Source organism: Ursus maritimus, unplaced genomic scaffold (assembly GCF_017311325.1).
Source record: "Ursus maritimus isolate PB19 unplaced genomic scaffold, ASM1731132v1 scaffold_21, whole genome shotgun sequence".
Lineage (NCBI taxonomy): Eukaryota > Metazoa > Chordata > Mammalia > Carnivora > Ursidae > Ursus > Ursus maritimus.
In genome coordinates this window covers 48,776,611-48,803,956 of record NW_024424564.1, presented here as the reverse complement: position 1 = coordinate 48,803,956, position 27,346 = coordinate 48,776,611, and the positions used below count along the sequence as shown (strand labels likewise).

The window sequence follows — 27,346 nt, the reverse complement described above, 5'->3', positions numbered from 1 at the left end:
TTCCCGTTTTCCTCTTAAGAGTTGTGTGGTTTCAGCTCCTGAATTTAGATCTTTGACCCATTGGGAGTTAACTTGTTGTATGTGGTGTAAAGTAGGGCCAGCCTCGGGTCCTTTTCAGGCCTGGTTCTGACACACACTCACTTTCTTGTTTGCCAGAAATCTCAGCAGATTTCAAGGAGCCACCACCCTCCCTACCAGGGAAAGAGAAGCCCACCTCAACTGCAACCTGCGGGTCGCCCCTGGCCACGCCGTCCCCGCCCTCTGCCGAGCTCCCCCAGGCGGCGCCACCTCCCTCGGGCTCACCCGCCCTCCCTGGGCGCCTGGAGGACTTCCTGGAGAGCAGCACGGGGTTGCCCCTGCTGACCGGCGGGCACGAGGGGCCAGAGCCCCTCTCCCTCATCGACGACCTCCACAGCCAGATGCTGAGCAGCTCTGCCATCCTGGACCACCCTCCCTCACCCATGGACACCTCGGAATTGCACTTTGCCCCCGAGCCCAGCAGCGTGGGCCTGGACCTGGCTGACGGCCACCTGGACAGCATGGACTGGCTGGAGCTGTCGTCAGGCGGCCCTGTGCTCAGCCTGGCCCCGCTCAGCACCACCGCGCCCAGCCTCTTCTCCACAGACTTCCTTGATGGTCACGACTTACAACTCCACTGGGATTCCTGCTTGTAGCTCTCGGGCTGCAGAGCCGGGCCGGGAGGGGCTGGAAGTTGGGGAGCCTCGGGAACTCCTGGGAGCTCCCCTCTCTCAGCCTGATTCCACCTCTATGTGGTCATGAGTCCTGACAATCACAGGCCCTGCCGCCACCTGGCTCAGGCTCACCAAGGAGAGAAGCTGCCCAGGAGCAGCTTTGGTCTCAGCCCAGAGTTCAGGAGGTCTGGACAGGCCAGGGCCATTCTATTGACCTCCTTTTGTGAGGTCGGAGGTGCAGTCTGGCTGCGGTTTGCTCAGGCAGGCGAGGCCCAGGGTGAAACTCCTTCCTTCTCTCCCCCTTCCCTGTGAGGGAAGAAACTAGCTGGGCCTCTACCTCCCCGTTCCCCGTGATGCCAACCCCAGGGTCCCAGGCTTTCTGGGAGGGGAGCCCCTTGCCATTTTAATGTCTTCATGTAGTGTGACCATTTAGTGGCTGGTGGCAAACGGTTTCTGTACAGGTGTATATATCTCTATATTCTATATCGCCATACATCTATTTTGGGGGGCTGGGAGGTGGATTGGCACTCCCTCCCGTCCTGTGCACAATACAGAAGGGCCTGGAGACCACCGCTCCTGGGGTTGGACGCAGCTTACCTCAGCCCCATCACGCGTGTTTGACATGTAGACACCCTGCCACAGCCTGTGCCCCACCTGTGTCCCGCTCCGTACTAGTGCCATGAGGGCAGAGGTGCTTCCTGGCCACCCGCCCACATTCCGTCCCGCTGCCTCACTGCAGCCACCGTGGCCCTGGGACAGGAGGGGTGTCAGCCCTTAAGCTGTGGCCTCCTCTTGCCTCGGGGCCCAGCCTCCCTTCTGGCCTGTCACTATCGTTAACAGGGGATTAGGGATGGAGTCACCAAACCAGTGCTGGGACAAAGGTTCGGGAAGCTGTGTGGACTTTTTAAAATAAAAACAAAAACACTGACTTGGGTCTATTTTTGTTCAATCCACAGAAGAGGCGGGTGGTATGGCTGGTTCCTAGGTTTTCTAGGCCATTCCAAGGAAGGACAGAACCTTGGACATACATACAGCTCCACGGCCCTGGCTGGACAGAAGACGGGAGGTGCTTTCCCAAGGACACAATTTATTGACAAACCAAAGAGGCCAAGGAGCCTTTGGCCACCCCCATCCCCTTCCTGAGCAAAAATGGCTGGCTCTCCTCCTCCTCACAAGGTCTTTGGTTGGTACAAACTGTGAAGTTGGGGCCCGGGGCCTCTCTAAAGACCCGGGCAGAGCAATCCCTTAGGCACTGGGAGAAGCCGGCTCAGCCCTGCCTCTGCTCCTGCCACCCACCGTCCTCTAGTGACGCTACTGGGCGTTCCAGGTGGTGTCCCCGTTTACCGTGCCATGGTGCCTGGCCAGAGCTCCAGGGTCTCTTTCCCTTGACCCCCACAGCTTGGAGTGGGCCCGGGCCACCTCACACCCCATCCGAAAGCAGGCCCAAGACTGGTCAGGACTGTGCTGTTCTCTCCTTGAGGAAGGGGCTGCTCCGTAGCCACCAGGCTGGGGGAGGCCTGGGCTTGACAGGGCCACCGGAGGACGAGCATCACCCGTCTATGTCCCAGCTGAAGAGGTGGTGCTTCACTAGCATGTCCTGAACACCCTCCTTCAGTGGCTTCTTCTCCTCCTGCGCACAGGGACAGCCTCTGTCATGGGCAGCCCGAGGTGACGGGCCAGAGTGGCTCGTGTACCACGTGAGGTCAGCACTCAGGCTCCCCACAGGGCCTGCCTCAGCCACCCACGAAGTGTCTGGGGTGATCTGCCAGCACAGACACCCGGCCTGCCCCACCCCAAGCAGCCCCCACGGGGGGATGGCAGGCTGCAGAGCCGAGGACCAACCCCACCCACGCACCTCTCTCTTCACAGGAAGTTCCCAGTCCTGGGAGAGGCTGAAGGCGAAGCAGCAGAGGACGCTGGAGGTGAGGAAGGGAGCGGGGAGGCGGTCAATCGTTCTCAGGTCAGCTCTGCCCCCATAACCCCACCCCAGACCACTGGGCAGGGTTTCTGGAAGCAGTGGCAGGGGACTCACCGGAGCTCGCACTTGATCTGGACCCAGCCGGGGCTGCGCAGGAAGGACCAGGGCTGGTACCACTTCTCCACAGTAGGCAGGCTGGAGCAGAGCACCTCCAGCCACAGGTGCAAGACCTGCTCGCTGGGGACAGGAAGAGTGGGCTGCCCCACTACAGCCCCTTCCCTCCGCTTTGTGACTGCCTCAGGTGACCGACCTTCACTCTCAGCCAGGTCTCTGCAGCGTGGCCTGGCTCTGGCTCCTCTCCACTGGGAGATACTCGGGCCCACTGTCCCCATGGCCCCCATTCCCCTCAGTCCCGTCCCAGCTCTTTCCCCTCTTGTGTCTGAGACTCGGCCACCACCTGCTGGTCAGTCCAGGAGGGAAGCCCACAGCCATGTTCTGAGCTGGTCTCCTGGAGGCTGTCCCCTCCACTGGGTGACGAATGGAGAAAGCACACACACGCTGGCCCGGGTCTGGGCCTCACAAATGCCCAAGCTCCCTACAGGCGGGTGCCCCCTCCCCAGCTTGTGGTGGCCACATTTCTGATAAGTCCCCTCACCGGGCACCTTGCTACAATCTGCGCCTCACAAAACCTGCGAGTGTGCCTTCCCCAGCCCACGAAATGATGGCCGGTCTTGCACTGGAGGAAGGCCTTTGGGAGTCACCCCTGCTGCCTTGTCTGTCCAGGTCCTTGACAGGCACCCCGCTGCCGCACAGAGCCACAGCCCAGGCTACCACTCGTCTGACTGGACTGTCACTGGCCCACGGTGGGCAGAGATACTCACTTGAGCCCCACGCAGATGAGGGACCGGAGCTTGACGTCCATTTGTGCGTGTGCAGCGTCGTGGGTCACGTTCACAGACTGCACAGCCTGGGAAGGCCCAGCTGTCACTCAGGTGGCTCCAGCTGCCAACCCAGGAGGCCTGCCCCACCCCTCACCCCGCTTACCCGGTAGAGCAGCTCCTCTGGGGTCAGGACTTTGCCATCTTCATCCAACCTGAGGGAGGGATCAAAGCTGCCAGCCCCGCCCTAGTAAGCGCAGCTCGGGCCGTGCCCTCCCCTCATGGGGACTGCCAGGAGGCCGCCGGGCAAGGGGCTGGGGCCTGTTACCTGTACGTCTTACACAGCACCAGGCGCGAATACACCGAGTCGAAGTCTCTCTCTACCTCCCGGCCTGCTGCCTGAGGGTCAAGGTGAGTGTAAGGGACAACAGGGAAGGCACCAGGTCAAAGCCACAGGGTCCAACTGAGCGCACACTGCCACCTCGTGAGCTCCTGTGCCAGCTCTACGGGGCCCAGGGGCTCAAGGAAAAGGATGGTGGGGGATGTGGGTCCGGCCATTGACCTACCTCCTCGATAAACAGCCATGGGTGGCAGGCGCCCCCAAGCAGGGACGGCTTCTTCAGCCCATGTTCAAACAGGGCCTTGAGAGCTGGGCAGAGGGTCCCTCGTACGAGATCCGTGACCCCCTCTGTCACAGCGTCGTCCCCCGCGATGGAATACTGATGGTGGGGGACAGGGTCTGAGAGGCGCCAGCCACCCCCTCCCTGTCACCACAGCCACTGCCACAAGCCAGCACACGCGAAGGTCAGGCAGCAGCAGCTCCCAGGGGCAGCCGTGCCTTGTGCACCCTCTCACCTCTTTACTCCTTTCATCCAGGACTTCCACAAACTTGGCTGGAAACCAGCCTGTGGGAGAAGCAGGGCCCTGTGAGGAGCAGCCGGCCAGCGTCCCCACACCTCCCACCCCGTAAGGGCCGTGCAAGGGCAGGCTTGCTGGCTGAGAAAGCCCAGCTCCTGCTGAGGCCAGAGGGCGCGGGGAGGGTGGCCCAGGCTCCCAGTTTCACTGCCCAGCCTGCCCCTCCTCCAGACTGAGGCCTCACCTCTCAGGCCGTTCAGCTCCCCGACCCAGCAGTGCTCATCCTTCTGAGATATGATCTGCACGGTTGGTCGGTTGGCGGAAAAGGGGAGGAAGCAAAGCTTTGGTTGCCCAGGCCCTGTGCCTGCAGCCATATGGCTGCACCCTCGGCCAGGCGGGTGGGAGAGAAACAGGGATGCGGTGGGACAGCCCAGGGGTGCCTGCTCCCCGGGCCCCACGCACCGTGATGATGTCATTCTTGCGGAAGCCCAGTTCATCGTCGTCATGTCGCTCGAAGTCCAGCAGGGCCTTGGCCCGGCGCCGGTGGCTGCGTGAGCATGCCACGTAGTTCTCATGGTCCCGCTGGTGGCTCTCCATGCTGTAGTCCGGGCTCAGCTCCTGCCCAAGTGCCAGAAAGGCCTGCTGAGGGGAAGGTGCCTCCTCGCTAGGGCCTCGGTGCCTCAGAATGAGGCTGGGGAGCCAGAGCCCCCAAGTGGAGCCCCCAACTCACCACACTACAGTTTTTGGGGTCTGTGCACTGGAAATGGCGTGCGACACGCAGGATGGCTTCCCGGAGGTCAGCTACCAGTTCCGTCTGCTTGATGTTCTTGGCCTTGAGTGCCTCCAGGTCGTCCTCCCCTGGGAGCCCGAGAGAGCTATGGCAGCTATGGCCCTGGCCAGCCTCCCCCTCCAATCCCAAGGAAGCTGAGGGTCCATGCCAGGGTCCGTGGACGGATTCCCCCTGGTCTACATCCCCACCCCACCAGCTGGGGCGGGGAGCGCTGTGAGCTGGGACTCACTGGCAGGGAAGGAGCCACTGTACCCCGCCCAGCACCGGCTGCCACAGCAGTTCTCACCAAAGAGCAGGGAGGTGATGCCGGACTTCCTCCGCTGGGTCCTGCGACGCACCACCTGCAGGCAGGGAGCAGGTCAGTGGTAGCCAGGTGGGGTGGCGGGCACCCCAGCACTGGAGGAAGCTAACAGAGCTCCTCCTGGGGCCAGCATCTCATGCCACCTCATCTGGCCTCTGTGGCCGGTTCTGAGCATCGGAAATGTGTTTGGTTCAAAGTCAGGTGTGTCCTACACCCACACAGGGCAGGTCACAGCAGAGATGCACAGAAGGCCGGGGCAGCGGGTCACCGCACAGCTGTGGTCTGACTGGCCCGGGCCATGGGGGCCGGGCGAGGGAGGGGGCAGCAGAGCAAGGAAGGGCTGGTGGGTTCCCCTCAGCCTCTCTCACTTTGGGCTTCCTCAGGGAGCCCCACCCTGTGGGCGAGGTGGGGACTGCTCCCTCATGGGCCCACCTGCGAGAGGTTGGTGGTGGCACTGGTCCCCAGGAGCTGGCCCTGGTCTGCAATGAGGTAGGCCAGGTGCTTGCGGCGCTGCGTCTCCACAGCCACGTCCGTGAGGGAGCCAGCCAGCCGCATGGCCTCCCCCAGCAGCAGCTCCGCGTCCTCAATCTGTGAAGGTATGTCTGACAGCGTGTTGAAGATGGAGGCCGAGTTCTCGGACTGGATCAGCTCCTCCTCCTGGGCCATGCAAGGGAAGGAGTACGGGGAGGGGGCATCACTGCCAAATGCCAGGCCTGGGAGCAGACCCAGATCACCGTCCTCAAGCACGTGCGACCTCCCCGATGACCAAGCTGAGCACAAGGAGTTCGGGCCCCAGGGCACCCCAGCCCACCCCACTGTGGGCCTCTCTGGAAGCACCATGGTCAGGACACACGATGCTGACGGCGGAACCCCACGGCCGCCCCCCAGAGGAGGGGCCCCGGGTGGGACAGGGCTCCCACAGCACCTTGAGCCGCAGCATGCCCAGCGTGGTCTGGAACAGCACCAGGGAGCCCTCGTAGAAGAACAGGTCCCAGAGGCGCAGCAGCAGCTTGATGTGCACCACGCTGGCGAAGGCCGTGAGGAACCAGTGCAGCGTGATCAGGGACAATTCTGTGCATACAGACCAGAGCCTCTGTGGCTGCAACCAGGGACAGCCAGCATGGGGCAGCCTGAAAGGGGGGGCATTCCCCAGGTACACAAGCTGGGGAGAAGGGGGAAGGCTGCTCCCAAAAAGCAGCAAGCGGCCTTGCCTGCTGCAAGAGGAGGGAGGAGACAGGCTGTCAGGGAACATCAGAGAACGAGAGCACCACGAAGACCGTGTGTGCTACTGTGTTCAGGGCTTGGCCTTGTCAGGTGAGCGCCTTTCTTCTTCCCAACACAGCCAGCGCCCCCGTCCCCTGCTGGCTGGGTCGGAGGCCTCAGACCTGCAGTATCTGAGCCGGAGTCGCAGGACCCCCAGACCCCAAAGAAGAGGGTGGGTGCTGCCCCCTCACCAATGTCGTGCTCCTGGAGCAGCTTGTCCAAGCGGGGCAGGTACTGGACGATGAGGTGGCGCAGGACCCGCTGGTCTGTCTGGACACCCAGCAGAGTGGTGCTGAAGTAGGAGGCAGGAAGCAGGTCCTCGATGATGGCGCACATCATCCAGAAAGCGTCCTCCTCCTCCAGGAACAGCAGGAGGCAGGCAGCCACCTGGCCGGGGCAGGGGGACAAAGGGCCCGTACCCAGGTCTCCATGTGAATTAGAAGAGGTAACCCCCACCCCCCGCCCCGAGGGTCACATCATAGACACATGCTCTCCTCAGAGCTGGAACCAACGTATCTGGCAGCCCCAGCCCTCCATGGGGATTCCTGTTGCCAAGCCCCACCACCCATCCTACTGCCCTGGATGGCACTGGTCACCAGCGGAGGCCTGGAGAACACCCCGGGGGACGCCTCCTACCCCTTCTGGGCTATGCTCACCATGCCCGTGCCCTGGCAGTAGCCGATCTCCGGGTAGAGCCAGGCCAGGGCTCGGAGAACCCTGCGCAGGCGGGGTACCCCGATGCTGCTCACGTCGGCGAAGCAGGCGTTGCTGGGCATGGTGCGGAGCAGGTCCTTCTCAATCTGCCAGCAGCCCACCCCCAACGAGCCCCCATGAGACGTAGCCACACGCTTGGAGGCGCACACCACCCTCCACGCTGGTGACACCGGAGGCACCCTGTGAGGGAAGCTGGGAGGCCCCTGTGTGGGACGAACCCTAGGCAAGCTCTTCACCCAGGCATGAGGATTCCTAAGGCTCTGGGTCAAAGTTTACCCGCCTTCCCTCAGAATTAGAGTCAGCTAGTGTGTAGCTGATACCACCAGATTCACCAGGGGAACTTAGAAAAATGAAATTATAGATCCCTGGGCCTCAAGCCAGAGCTACAGAATTTAGAATCTCTGGAATAAGGCCTGGAAATCTGTATTTTAAATCTCCAGGTGATACTAATGTACACCCAGGTTTGGTGATCTTTTTGACAATGGTCCCTGCTGCCTACAGAGGACCCAGGAAGTGCAGGCTTGTTCCAGACACAAGTGTGGAACCCCTTGGCCGCCTGCTCTCCCGGGCCACCCTTGCCAAGGAGAGACCACCAACAAGGGCGGGTTCCTGTAACCCCAGGCAGCTCATTGCCCTCCTGCAGGCCACACACGGTTCCTGACCAGAAAGTGCTTTCTGAAGGGCCCCTGGTGCCGGCCCAGCCTCACCTGTTTGGCAGCAATGGTCTCATCATTGGAGCTGTTCTTCACCATTTCCCGGTAGGACAGCTCAGAATTCCTCTTCTTCTGCAGGGCCCCGGAGAGCCGCATCCACAGCTGCAGGGGGGAGGCGGCATGAGCCTTCAGGGGGACACCTGAACCCCTCCCCCACTGTGGGCCCCCTGCAGGTCCCTCGCAGCTTCACCTGTGGCCTCATGCTGTGCGGGATGCCGGCCAGCACCAGGGAGCGAAGCTTCTCAGAGCGGGGCAGAGAGACAGCAATCTTGTCCCAGGTGAGATCCCCCACATCGTGGTTATGGGTGAACTCCAGGTGGGCCTGCCACCGCAGCCTCTGTGGAGGGTCCTCCAACAGAGACGCACCTGGCACCTTGCTGGAACTGGGGTTGGCACCGTCTGCCAGGAGAGAGCCGGGAGACGCAGTGGTGAGCAGGGCCAGGCTGTGGCCTTTAAGTCCAGTGCCCAGATCTCACCACTGAAATCCAGAGCCACATTTCCAACAGCTTCCCACGGCTGCAGCCACATGTCCCGCAGACATACCAATGAGCGAACGCAAGCTCTTGAGTTTCTGCCCCAAACTTGCCCCTGCCCAATCCCTCCCAGATCCACATACCCATGTCCACTCTCCAGACACCCAGGCTTGGGGCTCAGAAGACCCTCTGGCTCCTCCTACACTTGTCCCCCACATTCAGCCCCCAGGCAAGTCCTGTTGGCAGATTCTTACCGCTCTTACCACCTCCCGCTACACCTCCTGACCAAGCCATCAACTTCCATCTGGGTCATGGTACAGTCATTCTCACTCGTGTGCACCCCTGCCTCCCTCAGGGCTTTCACCCAGCAGTGACCATGCCCCTTCTCAGACATGAGTCAGACCACGTCACTCGGCTCACTCTCACAAGAGGCCTTACGAGGCTCTGCGACCATGTCCTCTCAGCCTGGCTCCTCCATCCTCATCACCTACTGCTCTCCTCTTGCTCCCCTGGCTCCAGCTGCTCCTCACCAAATCCACTCCCACCTCAGGGCCCCTGCACTGATTACTCCCCTCCCCCAGCTGTGCTCACTGCCTCGTTTCCTCCTCGTCTCCATCCAAGTGTCTCCCCTTTGAGAGGCCTTCCCCTGTATCACCTTGCACACAATCCACCTCCCCTCTTCTCCACAGCTCTGAATTTTTTCATAGCTCTTCTTGCCCCCGGCATATATTTGTTTGTTCACTGCCTGGGAATTCCAGAAAGCCAAGACCACTTTCAGGTTTGTTCAAGGTACTGGGGATGCAGCAGTGGAGAGCGGACAACCCGAGACAGCCCCTGAAATGCTGGCATGAACACCGACAGAGCTCTTGTGACCACCAGGTAACATCAGGGCACATTAGCCTCACACGGATCCTCGTCCTTACTCATCCAAAAGCCATGCCATCAGCCTCGGCTTTGCAAAACTCCACCTTTAGTGAATTTACATGCAGTAAAATGCACAAATTTTAAGCGTACACTTGGTATCAGTAAATAAATGTCTAAACGTTGTCCCCATCGAGACAGAAAATATTTCCATTATGCTAGAGAGTTCCCTGTGTTCCTCACAGGCCCAGATTTTTAACTTCCAGGTATCTGCCTGCAAAGCAGAGAGCAAGGAAAACCTCCATCAGAACTGGAATATGAGTAACCTGAAGAGGACGGGTTTCAGCCCATTAAAGCCTGCGAGTCGTAGTTCCATCCCGGTGACAGGCTGCCCTGGGTTCTGGCAGACAGCTTTCCCGACAGCCCATATGGAAACCAGCAAGTGTATTTAGAGTAGAAAGCAATGGAAATGGCCTGGAGGCCCAGTTATAGAAGAGTGGTTGTACAATATTATCATCAATCCGTTACAGTGGCATCTTACACCGGCACTGAAAAATATGCTTTTAAAGGGTCTTAACTGACAGAAGCACTGCTCATGGTAAATAATGTTAAGAGACACAGAGCAATATAAAAATGTGTAGATAACATGTTAGTTATGAAAAGTACACACACACATGCACACACAGCCAGGAAAAGAACAAACTGAAATGTCAGCAGTTATCTTTAGGTTGTGGGATTACGGGTTAATTTGTTTTTCTCCTTCTATTTCTCAACTGTACTACAATAAAATTATTGCTATTATCATATGCAGATCAATATAATTACCCTACATTTTAAAAAACTAGAGGTTTCCATATACTTAGAGCCGCCTCTGAGGGTGAGACTGTTAGGCCGGTTCAGGAGCAGGTGAAAGCCCAGAGCCCAAGTCGTGGCGGCACGATGGAGAGTCACCAGAGCTGGAGTCCTCCCCACGTGGGGACAGCAGCGAGATTACACACCAGGGGCTCCCTCTTACCTTCCTTGTCCACGCGGAAACCAAACTCATCGTAGCAGAACTCTGGTGGTTCCACTGACTCTTCCTTCTAGAACCAGGATTAGGAAGAGTCAGTTATATGGCCACCAGTCTGGGACCACAGATTCTAGAAGATGCCACCCACATTGCTGCCTGCTGAAACTGAAATGCCGGCCTTCAAGACTCAGATCAAAGGCCACCCCTTCCTTGAAGCCTCTGTGGTCATCACTCAGCTACAAGGGCCACCACCTTCTCAAACTGGCCCAGCATTTTCCTTGTTCTCCTCAGAGGTCAAAGATAGTAAGATCAAGGTAAGAAACATATTTTATGCATTTCTTTGTCCTAATAATACTGAGCACACTGTGCCTAATACTTTTCCTCCAACCTAATGACTAATTCCCAGAGGACGTGGAGCTAAGATGCCATCTCTGATGGTGGCTTCTGAGCCCACGTGAACACAGTGGGGTGGCTACCCACCCCCAGGAAGTCTAAAGCAGTGGGTTCCCTTTGGTACCACAGCCTGGGTACAGAGCTGTACCTGCGTGTACTTGGCCAACGTTTCCTGGGGCCACATGCTCGGAGTCAGGGCTGAGAAGGGGCCACTGGCAGAAGGTATGTGGTTTCCTAAAATCAAGAAGGACCAGGAATGGAAATTAAGAAAGTGCAGAGCATTCAGGGGGAAAATTCAAGGTGCGGCATCTCCCACTCCTCCCCCAAAAAGGGCCTTGGCAGAAAAGGGACTGCACCATTAAAGGTGGGATGGATGGGGAAGGGGAAGAGACCTAAAAATGAGCAACTTTCTGGAGGAAGGAAAAGAAAAAAAGCAGCATGTTACAAAACATAACCAAATTTCATCTCCTTGCTTCTTCCCTCATCCAAGTGTGAGGATTTGCAGGCTAGAGGGAGGGGAGAGCACGAGAGATTCAGGGAACCTAGAGATCTGAGCCATGAAAAGTTGTGGTAACCCTGGATGCAGGGTAGGAGGACCTCCTCCTTTCTCACACTCTTATCCTCAAAGGTCTGTCCTACTTCCGGACCACTGGATGGGCCCTCCAGGGCGAGACCCTCCCCTCTTTTTGGACAGCCTCTCACCCATTTCCAGCCCAGGGCCTGCCTCCCACCTGACATTGTGTGGAGAGGCGGGGCAAGTCTTCTGCAAATCCACACTCAGAAGGCTTCCTAGCTTATTGTCTTACAGCTGGAAAGCTCCTCAGGCTTCATCTGGTCCAGAAACATCTGCCCTGGTAGGAAAGCAGAGGGGAAAGTCATTATAATGCAGCCCCTCTCCAAGGAGTCATTTCCATTCACTGCTCTGATTTTGCTGGCCAAGGGGCAGTGAGAAGGAAAAGTCACACTTGAAAGAAATGTCTCCTATTCTGAACATTTTGTCTGGGAGAGGATACATGAAGCACTCTGAAGAAGCTACAAAACCAATGTTAACCGCTCTGCGAGCCAAGGGGAGTGCCCACTCAGTTCCGTTATGAAAGGAGGGAGTCACACATACAGGCTTCCTGGTGCCCTAGGCTCAGGCAAATGCTTCTTCAAAAGGAAAAGAAAAACCAGCCAAACCTCCATGAAGAGGTTTCCCTGAGCTAGAATCTTTGAGGAACCATTTAGATTATACAACTTAGCCTCTGAGTCAATACCTGGAATTCACCTCAACACTGACATTTTCCCCTTCACCAAACCGTCCACTCTACCACATCCTCCACTAGCCTTATAGCTGGGAAACCAGGTCTCAATCTGATCCAGATCTTTCCTGTTGCCGCTGAAATTCCTGCCTCCCTCCCTTTTCTGTCCTCTCAAAAAAATGACAACAGTAAAAAAACAAAATGGGCAAATACATTTCTCCAAAGACATGTAAATGGCCAATGAGCAGGTAAAAAGATTATTCATCGGGCAAATGCAAATTGAAACCTCAGTGAGGTACCATTTCACACAAGATGGCTATAATCAAAAATACAGACCGTAAGTGTGGACGAGGATGCAGAGAAAGTAGAACGCTTACATTGTTGGTGGTGTGTGAAATATAAAATGGAGCAGCTGCTGTTGAGAACAGTCTGGCAGTTTGTCAAAAAGGTAAACATGGAGTTCCCATATGACCCAGTAATTCCACTCCTGTAGTTACTCACCCAAGAGAAATGAAAACATGTCCATCCACCCAGAAACTTGTACACGAATGTTCACAGCATTATTCATTATTGCCAAAAAGGAGAAACAAGCCAACTGATGAATGGATATACAAAATGTCTGGACTGTCCATACAGTGGAAAATTACTCAGCTGTAAAAAGGAGCGAAGTACTGATACATGTGGCTCTATCAATGAACCCTGAGAACATTATGCTTAGTGACAGAGGCCACTCACAAGAGGGTGAATACTGTATGATTCTATTTCAGTGAAATGTCCAAAAGAGGCAAATCCATGGGTAGAAAGTAGGTTAGTGGCTGCCAAGGGTTGGGAGAGACAGGACTGCAGTGACCACTAACAGGGTTTCCATTTGGAGGAGATAAAAAAATGTTCTAGAATGGAATGGTGGTAATAATTGCACAACAGTATGAAATACTAAAAACCACTGAACTGCACACTTAAAAATGGTGAATTTTATAGCATGTGAATTATATCTTAATTTTAAGAAAGAAAAAGCCACCAATTGGGGTGTCCTCTAACTCTCTAACTTCTCATTTCTAACCTGCTCCTAGTAGATCTAGAAAGAAGCTGTTATTACCTGAGCTTCAGCAGAAATGCAGTTTCTGAACCAGTTTCCTCAGCCTTTTCTGAATATTAAGCCTTTTATTTCCAACTGTGGAATGAAAGGCTTGGACTCCGTGAAAGAAACGAGAGAGGTAGCAATAAGGCGATGTGGCTGAAATATTTTAGGGCAAGCTGCCTTCCAGTTTTTGAAATCATGTTCTTCCAGATCAAGACCTAAAGAAACGTCTTCTCCTGCCATTTTTCAGGGGGTTGCTGCTGTCCTGGCCCACAGCAGTGCCTCACCGTCTCCACGCCCTCTGCCACAGAATTCTGGTAGACAGAAGGGTCAGGTGACTGACAAAGAAGCAAAAAAGGAAAATCAAAGGGAGCGTTGGGAAAACATCACCTAATGGACCCTTAACTTGAGCATATATTCACAGTGGGCATGTGAAGAAATCCCTGTTCTCTTTAAAGACATATTTGCAAACTTGGGGGCAAAAGAATCCTCTTGTAGCTCACAAGGGCAGTTCAACTGGTCACCAACCTGCACTCCCGCCTCAGACACACCCCAACCATGCCACATTTGGCCTAAATGTCCATCAGGGAAGCCTTGCTGCCCAGCTGGGAGAGCTGCTCCCTCTTACTTCCAGACAAGAACCACTGAGAGCCAGATAGCAGAATCCACTTCCCTAACAGGTCAGCCATCCTAGGCTTGTCTCTGTTCTGCCTAAGGATAATAATGAAAACAGAGTGTCTTCCCGGCACCTGGGTGGCTCAGTGGTTAGGTGTCCGACTCTTGATTTTGGTTCAGGTCATGATCTCAGGGTTTTGGGACTGAGCCCTGCATGGGGCTCTGTGCTCAGCAGGGAGTCTGCTTGAGGATGCTCTCCCTCTGCCCCTGCCCCCACTTGTGTGCGTGCATGCGCTAATAAATAAATCCTAAAAAAAAAAAAAAAAAGAATGTCTTCCTTCAGCATAACAGATTTGTAGGGCCAGATTTGAATGAGAATCTTGTGCTGATGGAACAATACATATTTTTACATTAAAGGGAATGAACTTTTAAAATCACGTCATCATTCAATCCTTATCACGCATTTTGAAGTAGATACCTCTACTCGTTATACAGAAGAAGCCTAGAAGAGACCCACGTACAGTTTTCCAAACAGACCCCAACAATGTACCTCCTACAAAACCCACTACCTCCCCATCCTGCCTGGTGAACCGATGTCACACAGTCACCAGCTAGATCATCACGAGCATCCTCATCACTGATGCCACAAAGGTAGTGATTTGGTGGTTTTTTCCGGAGGGACAGAGAAAGTGTGAAGGAAGCAGGCGTTGCTGATAGTGGAGGAAACGAGCTGTCTCCAGCTGTGGAGAACTGAGGGGGCCAACAAGACAAATCTCGGTTTGCCCCCACTCATTCATTCACTCAACAAACATTTACTGAGTGCTACCACAATCCAAGCAGAGATGCAACAGTGAAAATCGAAAGTCCCAGGTGTTACATTAGAGAATCAGACAATAAACATAAAAATAGCTGAGTCAGATCATGACAAACTACAGTACATAAGAAAAATAAAGAAGGTAAAGTATAGAGAGTACAGAAGAGAGGGGTTATATGTCATAAAGTGGTCAGGAAAAGCCCTCTGAGGATAAGGTGGCATCTGAGCAAAGACCAAAACAGAAGTGAGGGATCAAGTCACATGGCTGAGGGAAGAGGGATCCAGGCAGAAGGCGGAGCAAGTGCAAAGCCTCTGGGGCAGGAACATATCTGGAACGCTGGAGCAGCAACAAGGTGGCCAGCGGATTGGGAATGAGGAGAACAAGAGCAAACGCCGGTGGGAGACACAGCAGGTGTCACGGAAGGCCTGACCGTGTGTGCAGACTTTGGATCTTATTCGCAGTGAGGTGGGCATCACGGCAGGGTTCTAAGCAGAGGTGAACCTGAATCCGACTTAAGTTTTAAAAGCTCTCTGGCCGCTGTGCAGAAAAGGCTGCAAGCAGGAGGCTTGCCGGTGACATTGGTGGGAATGACACTGACTTTGCTACAGTGGGACCAGCAAGAAATGGTCACACACACACACACACACACACATATATATGTGTCACATCTCCCACGGACTGCTCTGAGTCTCCAAGTTCCCAGTAGGAGCCGGATGTGATATTACTAAGCTGGGCGGGCAGGTTTTTCCTGCCTCTGGTCGCTATGGAAACCTTCCCGAAAGCAGTCGTCTGGAAGGCAGTAAAAGCAGCTAAGGAGTTAGCCACGTCACCAGCTGCCCTGCTGTTGTCACCGGGGTACTGAGACGCAAACTTTTGAAAACAAGGATCAACACAAGCAACTCTGAGGTGCTACAGAAAGAATTTTTTAAATTAAATTTACATGCTTAAAGGCATCTTTTTACTCTGCCGCCAGTATATTTCTCCCTAGTCTGCCAATCGTACAATTTCCTGTAAGGCAAATTTTGTTCACAAAGCAAAGACAGTCCGATGTCGCTGTAAATGTGCGTGTGTTGGGAAGGGGGGGTGCTCGCTCTTGCTACAGATCAAGGAGATTTTATCCTTCACCCACTTTTGACCTACTATTCTAATTTTCTTGACAATACTGCAGGGTTACCACAAGTATTCTAAGAGGGCTGAGATCCTAAAAAATGTTTTTCTCTGTGAGAAAATGACAGGACACAGAAAACTATTGATAATAACTAACTGGGAGAGAGACGCACAAAGCCAGGGAAGTCTCAAGAAAGGCTGGAGTAAGATGATAATGGAACTACTATAAATGCTTTAAAAAATCAAAATCTTGGGGCATGTGGGTGGCTCCATTGGTTAAGTGTCTGACTCTTGATCTCAGCTCAGGTCTTGATCGCAGGGTTGAGAGTTCAAGCCCTGCGTTGGGCTCCATGCTGGGCGTGGAGCCTACTTAAAAAAAAAAAAAAAATTAAAATCTTTAAGATCTAAATATGAGATCTGTGGGGCACCTGGGTGGCTCAGACAGTTAAGCGTCTGTCTTTGGCTCAGGTCATGATCCCATAATCAGGTCATGATCCTGGGACTGAGCCCTGCATTGAGCTCCCTGCTCAGTGGGGAGCCCACTTCTCCCCTTCCCACTCCCCCTGCTTGTGCTTTCTCTCTCTCTCTCAAATAAGTAAGTAAATAAAATCTTAAAAATAAATAAATATGAGATCTGAAACCATAAAACTCCTAGAAGAAAACATAGGCAGTAAATTGAAATTGGCCTTAGCAACATTTTTTGTAGATAGGTCCCTGAGGCAAGGGAAACGAAAGCAAAAATAGAACTATTGGGACTATACAAAACAAAAAGCTTCTGCACGAGGTAAGAAACCATCAACGAAACAAACAAAAAAACAACCTATTGAATGGGAGCAGACATCTGCAAATGACATATCCAGTAGAGGGTTAGTATCCAAAATATATAAAGAATTTACACAACTCAACACCAAAAAACCCCAAATAATTTGATTAAAAAATAGGCAGAGGACCCGAACAGTTTTCCAAAGACGACATACAGATGGCCAACAGACAAACAAAAGGATGTTCCACATCACTCATCATCAGGGAAATGCAAATCGAAACCACAATGAGACATCATCTTACATCTGTCAGAATTCGTAGAATCAAAAAGACAAGAGGATGTGGAGAAAAAAGAATCCTTGTGCAGTGTTGGTATGAATGCAAACTGGTGTAGTCACCATGGAAAACAGTATGGAAGTTCCTCAAAAAATTATGAGAAATACTATACTACAGACAGGGAGGCAACCCAACTTGTTCATTGATAGATGAATGGATAGGGAAGACATAATGTTCACCCACAGACACATGCAGGTGCATATGCGTGTGTGTGCTTGCATGCACGCGCGCGCACACACACACACAAACACAACTGGAATACTACTCATCCATAAAAAGGATGAGGTCTTGCCATTTTGACAGCATGGACGGACATAGAGGGTATTATCCTAAGTGAAATAACTCAGAGAAAGACAAATACCACATGATTTCACTTTATGTGGACTCTAGAAAACAAAACAAGCAAACGAACAGCAAAAACAGACCCATAAATACGGAGAACAAATTGATGGTTGCCAGAGGTGGGCAAAATGGGGAAGAGCAGTGGGAGATACCAGCTTCCCGCTATGGAATGAATAAGTCATGGGGATGAAAGTACAGCATGAGGAATATAGTTAATAGTAGTGCAACAGCTTTACAGGACAGTTGGTAGCTACACCTGTGGTGAGCACGGCATAACATACAGACTTATCAAATCACTATGTTGTGCACTTGAAACTAATTGAACATTGTGTGTCAACTATACTTCAACAAAAAAAAGCTTCACAACCACTCTTCCCTCTGATAACCCCTTTCTCCCAAGCTCCAGACTAATATTTCCAGCTGTTTCCTATGGCCAACATTATCTTTCTGAAATGCAAACCTGTTCCCTGATCTCCTGCTTATTAACTCACACCCAGAATAAGGGCCATATTCTCTAACAATACAAGGTCCTATACGACCTGGTTCTACCCCTCTCTCATCATCCCCACCTTTACCTTATGCTACAGTGATGCTGGCCTACTCCTATCATCTGCCCAAGTCTCCATTCTTTAGTCTCTAATGGTCTTCTTACTTGTCAGGTAGACTCTTATTCATACTGACTCAAATGAAATAACACATTGTCATAGAAAGAAGCCTTCTACAGTAGCCAGCCTCCAAGATGGCCCCAAATGTTTCTACCTCCTGGTATTCACACCCTTGTGTTGGCCCTCTCCACAGTGAGCCACAGCTAACCTCTGTGACCAATTATGGCAGCAGTGACCATGTGTAACTTTCAAGGACAGGCCACAAATGGCATTGCAGCTTCCACCTTGGTCTCCTGAATCACATGCTCTGGGGGAAGTCAGCTGCCATGCTGTAAGGACACTCAAGGAGCCCAATGGAGAGGCACCAACTTTGTAAGCCACTTCACTGAACCACCTTGGAAGTAGATCTCCTAGCCCCAAGCCTGACTGCAGGCCCAGACTAATTCATCCAACAGCAACGTCATGAGAGACTCTCCTCTCTCATGAACCAGAATCTCCCTACTGAGATGCTCCTGAGTTTCTGATCCATAGAAACTGTTAAGAGATAATAAATGGGGGCGCCTGGGTGGCACAGCGGTTGAGCGTCTGCCTTTGGCTCAGGGCGTGATCCTGGTGTTGTGGGATCGAGCCCCACATCAGGCTCCTCTGCTGGAAGCCTGCTTCTTCCTCTCCCACTCCCCCTGCTTGTGTTCCCTCCCTCGCTGGCTGTCTCTATCTCTGTCGAATAAATAAAATATTAAAAAAAAAAAGAGAGAGATAATAAATGATTATTTCTGTATTAAGCCACTAAGTTTTAGGGTGATTTGTTATGTATCAAAGATAGCTAATATACATTTGAAGTGACTCTTCTCTGCCTTGAGTTGAGGTTCTCTCCCTATGCTCCTATATGGCCGTATGACTAAGTCCATCACAGCATTTACGTCATAGCATTTTTATCCCTTTTTCTTTTTAAGCCAACTGACTCCCCAAGACTAAACTGCATCTTGTTTCCCTTCTGCACTCAGAAGTCTCTCAATAAGCATTTGTTAGATAAATTAGACAAATGAATGAACATCAGCAAATGAAAAAAAAAAAGTAAATAAAAGTCACATTTCACACCACAGTAATCTAACTGGTGTTTTATTTACCCCAAATCTCCCTTCTTCTGGGTGTCTGGAAAACAGCAACCTCCCTACCACACTGACCCCACACTTTTTGAGACTGCTTCCTTTACTCACTTTTTTTTTTTTAAGATTTTATTTATTTGTTTGAGGGGGGGCGGAGGGAGAAGGAGAAGCAGGCTCCCCTCTGAGCAGGAAGCCTGATGTGGGGGCTCGATCGACCTGAGCCAAAGGCGGACACTTAATTGACTGAGCCACCCAGGTGCCCCTACTCACTCTTTCTGAGTACACAATTCTGGGAAGCTGTTTACATTTACATGACTTCATCTCTTTGAGCCTAGTTGACTGGTTCTGGGTGAACACAGACTTGAACTGGACCAATCATTAACACTCAATAGCCACTGCCGAACACGATGAGACCAGGCATGAGCACTTTTCCCAAAATGGGCCTAACGAGTCCCTTCTTGGAGGTTTTAAAGAGACCCAGAGAGCCGTGGAGGTCAGCCTCTTTGGTGATGGAAGCATTCATATATATATATATATATATATATATATATATATATATGAACACATATGAATGTGTGTGTACATACATATGTATAATTATATGTATTTACATATACATGAATATAAACATACATAAAATTGCTTTTTAAAATATAATTCTTGGGATGCCTTACTGGCTGAGTTGGTAGAGCATATTAGGCTCTTGATCTCGGGGTTATGAGTTCAAGCTCCATATTGGGCATGGAGCCTATTTAAAAAAAAGAATAAAATAAAATACTCAGTGCTGGTAAAAACTAGTTTTTTGATAGAAAATTAGTTCATTCATGAATTGTTTATTCTCCTGGAAACTTAAGGAAATAATTCAGTAGAAGCAAAAAGGTATGTGCATGAAAATGTTTACTTCAGCATGAAGTAAATATGAAAATATATGAAAAATGAAAAAACATGAAAATAATTTAAATGTCAAACATAGGGGAATTAATCAAATTTTGGGATAGGGACACAATAAAATGTGAGTCAATCACTTCATATTCCAACCATGGACTCCCGCACCTCGCCAAGATGGAGTAACAAGGGCTGGATTTACTTTCCCAGCTTCAACACCTACAACAGAAAAATACATAAAACAATGGTTTCCAAACACTGGAAGACAGGCAGGACAGGACAGTGAACCCTGAGAGAGAGAAAACAAATGAGGTGAACCCTATGATCATTTCAGTTCCCACATGGGGAGAGTTTGCAGGCTGGCCCAGGAGTCAGAGTGGAGAGCTAGAGGAGGCCAGAGTAGAAAAGAAATGGAGAAGGGAGGCTTGCACAAACAGAGAACTTCAGAAATCTGCAGAGGGTATCCCCAGTCTTTATCTGAATATTGGTCAGAGCATGTGTGTGAGGAATGTACCCAAGGTTGGGGAAAGAAACACCTGATAGGAACATGAGGAATCCCTGATGCTCATCCCACTGTGTCATTGTAATGCATTCTCTCTTTTACATACCGTGGAATGCAATTTGCTAAAACTGTGTTAAGAATTTCTACATCTATGTATGAAGGACATATGATCTCTAGTTTTATTTCCAAGTAATGCCTTTTTTTGGTGTTGGTATCAGGACAATGTTTGCTTTATAGAATGGTATTACTTCTTTCTTAAATATTAAGTAAAAATCACCAATGAAGCCTTCTGTGCCTGGAGTTTTCTTTGTGGAAAGGTTTCCAAGTATAATTTATTTAATAGAGTTAAGGTGATTCAGATAGTCTTTTTCTTCTTGAGTGAGCTTTGGTAGTTTGAGCACTTTCAAGGAATTTGTCCATTATCTAAGTCATTGAATTTATTAGTGAATTTAATGCAAAGTGTGCAAAGAACAAAAAAATATCATAGGTAGCAAAGACAACAGAAATCAGTTAAGTGGAAACAAAAATATAGAGGAAAACCCAATGAAACCAAAATCTGCTCCTTTGAGAAGATCAATAAAATCAATAAACCTCTGACAGAGTGAACCAGAAAAAAAGTGAGAAGACACAGATTATCAAAGTGAGGAATGAAAGAGGATATATCACTACAGATCCTAGAGACATTAAAAGGATAATAAAAGAATATTATGAACATTTTATGCCAATAAGTTCCACAATGCATAAAAAGAACAATACATCATGACCAAGTGGGACTCGATCTGCAGCAGGATCTGCAGATCATGACCTGAGCTGAAGGCAGGTGCTTATAACCAACTGAGCCACCCAGGCACCCTTAAAAAAAAACCTTAATGATGAAAGACTGAATGCCATACCCCTAAGAACTGGAAACAAGTAAAGGATATTTTCAAAATCCCAGAAGGATTTCTGGAGAAACTGACAATCTGATTCCAAAATTTAAATGAATGAGCAAAAGAACTGGAATACTCAAAATAATTTTGAAAAAGCAGAAAGCTAGAGAACTGACACTACCTGATTTCAATACTTACTATAAAACTACAGTACAGTGTGGCACTGGCAAAACAACAGACATACAGAACAATGGAAGAGAATACGCAATTCAGAAATAAAGCCATACATATTGCTAATTAACATTATGGGTTGAATTGTGTTTCCCCAAAAAGATATGTTGATGTTCCAACCCCCAATATGACCTTATTTGGAAATTGGGTCTTTGTAATTTAACCAACTTAAGAGGACATCATTAAGGTGAGCCCTAATTCCAGTTCCCACGTGGGAACTGGAAGGGGAAATCTGGACATAGACATATACAGAGGGAAGACAATGGTTAGAGACACCAGGAGAATACCATGGGAAGCAGAGACTGGAACTACACTGTAACAAGCCAGGAGTATCTGGGACTACCCGAAGCTGGAAGAGGCAAGAAAAGATCTTTCTTTTACAGGTTTCAGAGTGAGCAAGGCCCTGATGACACCTTGATTCCAGACTTCTGGCCTCTAAAACTGTGAGAAAATATTATTGTCATTCTGAATCATCCAGTCTGTGATACTTTACAATGGCAGCCCTAGAAATGATTACAATTAATTTTCAGCAAAAATATAAAGGCAAAACAAGGGAGAAAAGATAGTCATTTCAACAAATGGTCCTAGAAAAATTGGATAGCTATTTGCAAAAAAAATTAACTTTAATCCATACCTCACACCATATACAAAAAATTAACTCAAAATGGATCACAGGTCTAAATGTAAAACCTAACACTAAAACTTCTACTTTTAACATGATTTATTTGTTTGTTTCTCATTTTAGAGAGAGAGAGAGGGCGCAGGGTGGAGGGGCAGAGAGAATCTTAAGCAGACTCTGCACTGAGCATGGAGCCCACTGCGGGGCTCGATCTCACCACGATGAGATCAAGACCTGAGCTGAAACCAAGAGTCAGACACTCAACCATGCCACCCAGGTGCCCCTAATTTTTTTTTTTTTTAAGTAAGCTCTAAGCCCAATGTAGGGCTCAAACTTGTGACCCTGAAATGAGGAATTACATCCTCTATCAACTGAGCCAGCCAGGTTCTCTGAACACTAAAACTTCTAGAAGAAAACACAGGAAAAAATGTGACCTTGGTTAGGCAAAGATTACTTAGATTTTACACTAAAAGCATGATATATAAATGAAAAATATTGATAAATTGGACTTTATCAAATCAAAGCCACAGATGGTAAATATTTTTAAATCATATATCTGATAAGGGATATGTATCCGGAATATTATGAATTCTCAAAACTTAGTAAGCAAAAAAACAACCCAATTTACAAAGGGAGGGGTAAAGATTCAAATAGAAACATTTTCAGCAGTGCTCGGCTGGCTCTGGAAGAGCGTGAGACTCTTGATCTCCAGGTTGTGAGTTTGAGCCCCACAATGGGTGCAGAGATTATTTAAATGAATAGATAAAAAGAAACACTTTCAAATTAGATATACAAATGACAAGTGTGCAGAAATATACTCAACGTCACTTAGTCACTAGGGAAATGCAAATTAAAACCACAATGAAATATTACCACACACACATTAAATAGTTAAAATAAAACCCAAACACTACCACCAACAAAACCTAACAATATCAAGGGCTGATGAGGGTGCAGAGCAACTACAACTCTCCGACATTGCTGGTAGGAATGCAAACTGGTACAGCAATTTTGGAAGAGAGTTTGGAAGTTTCTTATAAAGCTAAACATAACTTATATAACCCAACAATCCTACTCCTAGGTATATTTATTTAAGTGAAACGAAAACTTTAGTTTACCCCAAAAATCTGTATGTAAATGTTTATAGCAGCTTTATCCATAACCGCCAAAATCTGAAAACAACCCAAATGTCCTTTAACCGGTAAATGGATAAAGAGCTGTGATACATCCATATAATGATTACTAATCAGTTAAACAAACAAACAAACAAAACCCAAAGAAACAACTACTGACACATTTAACCACACAGATGAATTTCAAATGTATTATGCTAAGGAAAAGAAGTCAGACTGAAAAAGACACATACTGCAGGATTCCATCTTTAGGGCACCCCGGATAAAGCAAACTATAGGTACAGAATACAGACCACTAGTTTCTACAGGATGGGGGTAGGAGGAAGAGTTAACTACTTAGCTATACAGGGTAATCTTGGGAGGTGAGAGAACTGTTCTATATCTTGATAGTTGGTAATTACATGACAGTATGTATTTGTCAGAGCTTGCAGAACTGTACACTAAAAGGAGTGAATTTTATATGTAAATTATACCTTAAAAACATAAAAGAAGAAAAGAAACATTATGCTTAGTGAAAGAAGCCAGACACAGACTATAAAAATTCCAATTGTGGGGAATAAAGAAATGTGTATACTATTTTTATTTAACATTAAGTGAAAACAGAAATGCATAAATCCTTCAGTCATTCACTCCCCAAATATTTCCCCAACACATATTATGTGCTAGGGCAACAATGACTTACAAGCTAGAGGGGAAAACAAACAGAAAACAAATAAACAGATGGACAAATAAATGAGAATTCCTGAGTGTGGGAGGTACTCTGAATAATACAAAAGGCTGATGTGATATAGAATTCAGGGAAGGAATCTCTGAAGTACTATTTGGGCTGACACCTGAAGGACAGGAAACCAGCCCTGGAAATCTAGGAGTAGAGAGTCATGGACAGAAGAATGACAAATCCAAACACTCTGCTCTGATGTGGGTACGAGCTTGGAGGAACAGAAAGAAGCCCGGTATAACTGAAACACAATGAACAAGAGAGGCAATGGTAAGAGGAAACGGGAAGGTAGAGGCACCCAGATCACTAAGGGGTCACAGTGAAGGATTTAGATTTTAAGGACAGTGGGAATTCACAAAGGGCCCTAGATGTGGCTGTTGTGTGGCAAATGGCTTATGGAGAGACACGCGTAGATGTAGGGAGACAAGTGCAGAAGGGCAAGATCTAGGAAACAGATGAGAGTGGTGACAGTGGAGGTAGAGATGAAGAGAAGTGAATGGACTCAGAATAGAATCAGAGGAAGAACCAACAGGCCTTACTACTGGGCAGGATGTGATGAACAAAGAAAGGGAGCAAGCAAAAGTGAGGCCTAGGTTCCTGGTTTGAATCCTGGGATTATGAGGATGCCATTCACTTCTTATACAGAGGAGAGTGGAAAAGAAACAGGTTTGAAGGAAGAAGGGATTATGAGTTGAGAGATAATGTAAATATTTCTTAGATATCCAATTGGAGACAATAAGTAGGTGACTGGATATAAAAGTGTACATCTTCAGGGAACTGTCAGAACTAAAGAGATAAATTTGGGAGTCTTTCATTCATCTATCCAACCAACAAACTTTTCTGAGCAACTACTACGTGCCAGACACTGTTCCATGTGCTTGGGAGTGAACAAGTGCTAGCATATAAAACAAGACAGACAGAATTCTTGCTCCCGCGAACCTGCAGTTTCCTCACCTGTAAAAGGGGGTGACAAATGAGAAAATGTAAAGAAATACTTATCACGATACCTGGCACATATGTGGTTACTAAATGCCAGCTATTAATATTAGTGACAGAAAACAGACAATAAGTAAATAAATGAATAAAGTAATTTCAGAGTAATAATATATACTATGAAGAAAATAACACAGACTAACAGGTTTCAGAGTAACACAAAAGGGCAGAAGAGCTACTTTTGATGGGTAGTTAGAGAAGGCCTGAGGAAATGACATTTCAGCTGACACCACAGAGATGACAAGGAACCGGCTCTGCAGAGACCTAGAAGGACAGCCCAAGCAGAAGAAACGGCTTATGCAAGGGTCTTAAAAAACAAGAGTTTATTACACTGAAGGAGTACCAGGCCAGTGTGTTGGAGGTAGAGTGATGAGGGGAACATAGCAGACAGCACTAGAGAGGCAGGCAGGAACTAGCCTACAGAGGGCCTACCACCCATGGCAAAAATGCTGGATTTTATTTTAATGGGAAGCAACTGGAGAGCTTTGAGCAGGGGCATGACACAGTCTGACTTAGGTTTAAAGAAATCACGTTGGCTACTGTGTGAAGAATGAACTACAGATGGGTTAAGTATGGAAGCTATCACAGTTGTCCAGGTGAGAGACAATATCTCTGACTAAAATAGTTGAGGTGGTGACAAGTAACTAGATTCTGGATATAATCTGGAGGTACAGAGGTGGATAACAGAGAATAAAGGAGGAAATCAATGATGACTTCTGGGTTTTGTGTATTAACGAAGATGAGGGAAGACTCGGGGGAGAGCAAGTTTCAGGGTTAGGAATCAAGAGATCTGCTTTGGTCATGCTAAGTTGGGATGCCTATTAGACCTCTAAGTGGAGATGTCAAGCAGACGATTGTATATATGAATATAAAGTTCACAGAAGTCAGTACTATATCTGGGAATCATTAGGACTAGATGTCATGGCCAAGCAGAGAATGCAGAATAGGGGGGCTAGAACCAAATCTCGGAACATTCCAATACTTAGAGGTTAGACAGGAAAAGGAACAGGAAATAAAATCTGAGGGGTGGCCGTTGTAGTAGAAGGAACACTAGCAGTGTGTAGTGCTGCAGAAATCAAGAGGAGGAGGTGATCGTCAGTGCCGTGTACCACCCAGAGGTCAAGTGATGAAAGGACAGAGAATGGGTTGGTGGTTCTGCAAGCTGGAGGTTTTTGGTAATCTTGACAAGAGTTTTAAGCTTTAATGTGAAGGTGAAAGTCCAACTGGAGTGAGCTGTAGAGAGGACAGCAAAGTGGAATCATCAGCATCAAGATGGTACATGATTTTACCCATTTAAAATACAATAGCTACATGCTGAAGGTACTATAAAAAAGAATATTGCTGGGTTAGGTGGTAGGAGTATGGGGCTTTTTGGTCTCAATTTTTAATATTTTCTTTTTTGAAAAAATACAGAGGTATTGCTTAAAAATAATTATATCACACAAAAACTTGTATCTGAACATTTATAGCAACATTATTTATAACAGCCCAAAGTGGAAATAATCCAAATGTCCATCAACGGCTGCATGGATAAACAAAATGGATATATCCACGCAATGGAACATTACTCAGCCATAAAAAGAAATGAAGTACCAATAGAGGCTACAACATGAAACTTGAAAACATGCTCAGTGGAAGAATTCAGTCACCAGTCACAAAAGACCATGTACTGTATGATTCCACTGATGTGAAATGCCCAGTATAGGCAAATCCATAGAGATAGGAAGTAGATTAGTGGTTGCCAGGGGCTGGAGGGAGGGGGAAATGGGGAGTGACTGCTAGTGACTGGGGGTTTTCTTTTGGGGGTGATGAAAATATTCTGGAATTAGACAACAGTGATGGTTGCACGTCACAGTGAATATACTAAAAACCTCTGAAAGGGGTGACTTTTAGGGCACCTGGCTGGCTCAGTAGGTGAAGCATGTGACTCTTGGTCTCAGGATTATGAGTTCAAGCCCCATGCTGCATGTAGAAATTACTTAAAAACCAAAATCTTTTTTAAAAAGTGACTTTTATGGTAAATGAATTATATCTCAAATTTTTAAATTACAATTTTGTATAGTGGAACACTGAGGACCAAGGAAGTGTCCTCCATGAGCTCTTTCTGAGGTTCACAAACGGAGCCCTGAACTTACAGCAGCTATGTAGCTTCTCTAAATCTTGCCCTCTGCTTCCTCCAACAGAAATACTACTTATTACCTCAAATATCCATCTCTGCAGGGATTTAATGTTTACACAAAACCATAAAAAGCAAAAATGAAAAAAAAGGTGCAAACTATTAGAAATAGCTTATCTATAACTGTGAAAAGAATCCCTTTCTCTCTCATTTGTAACTAACACTTTACTCCCACCTCTCAGCATGAATTTGACATCTTAGCATCTTAGCAACCTGTGAAGTTAGGAAATCCCTAAGCTGCTAAAAGGTAAAGTCTGTCATCTTTCTAGTTACTGTAACAAGTTTTCCCCCCCAATAATCTAAGTAATCACTGGAAAAACAACTGACAATAGTTTAAAATTCAGACTTCCAAG

General features: G+C 48.7%; 2 protein-coding genes across 8 annotated transcripts in view; one reads left to right on the top strand and one right to left on the bottom strand.

The window, feature by feature from the left end:
* The window catches only part of MRTFA (myocardin related transcription factor A), a 91,838-nt gene extending 90,218 nt beyond the window's left edge, over positions 1-1,620 (top strand). For all 4 annotated transcript variants that reach the window (XM_040637580.1, XM_040637578.1, XM_040637577.1 and 1 more), the window contains one exon: positions 157-1,620. In XM_040637580.1, coding sequence (XP_040493514.1) covers positions 157-674 — 518 coding nt within the window. In that variant the 3' untranslated portion in view covers positions 675-1,620. The remainder of the gene's footprint in view (positions 1-156) is intronic.
* A 146-nt stretch (positions 1,621-1,766) lies between these two features.
* Positions 1,767-27,346, bottom strand: part of SGSM3 (small G protein signaling modulator 3) — a 46,717-nt gene continuing 21,137 nt past the window's right edge. The window contains exons 2-22 of one of the 4 annotated variants that reach the window (XM_040637581.1): positions 11,592-11,711; positions 11,009-11,094; positions 10,474-10,540; positions 8,315-8,523; positions 8,119-8,226; positions 7,354-7,497; positions 6,889-7,084; positions 6,360-6,505; positions 5,867-6,091; positions 5,420-5,474; positions 5,074-5,201; positions 4,806-4,961; positions 4,588-4,642; positions 4,344-4,393; positions 4,055-4,207; positions 3,817-3,887; positions 3,655-3,721; positions 3,492-3,577; positions 2,725-2,847; positions 2,548-2,608; positions 1,767-2,322 (exon numbers count right to left, since the gene is read on the bottom strand). In XM_040637581.1, the coding sequence (XP_040493515.1) occupies positions 2,242-2,322; positions 2,548-2,608; positions 2,725-2,847; positions 3,492-3,577; positions 3,655-3,721; positions 3,817-3,887; positions 4,055-4,207; positions 4,344-4,393; positions 4,588-4,642; positions 4,806-4,961; positions 5,074-5,201; positions 5,420-5,474; positions 5,867-6,091; positions 6,360-6,505; positions 6,889-7,084; positions 7,354-7,497; positions 8,119-8,226; positions 8,315-8,523; positions 10,474-10,540; positions 11,009-11,094; positions 11,592-11,598 (2,274 nt within the window). In that variant the 5' untranslated portion in view covers positions 11,599-11,711 and the 3' untranslated portion in view covers positions 1,767-2,241. The remainder of the gene's footprint in view (positions 2,323-2,547; positions 2,609-2,724; positions 2,848-3,491; positions 3,578-3,654; positions 3,722-3,816; positions 3,888-4,054; positions 4,208-4,343; positions 4,394-4,587; positions 4,643-4,805; positions 4,962-5,073; positions 5,202-5,419; positions 5,475-5,866; positions 6,092-6,359; positions 6,506-6,888; positions 7,085-7,353; positions 7,498-8,118; positions 8,227-8,314; positions 8,524-10,473; positions 10,541-11,008; positions 11,095-11,591; positions 11,712-27,346) is intronic. The other 3 variants (XM_040637583.1, XM_040637582.1, XM_040637584.1) reach the window with 3 other exon arrangements.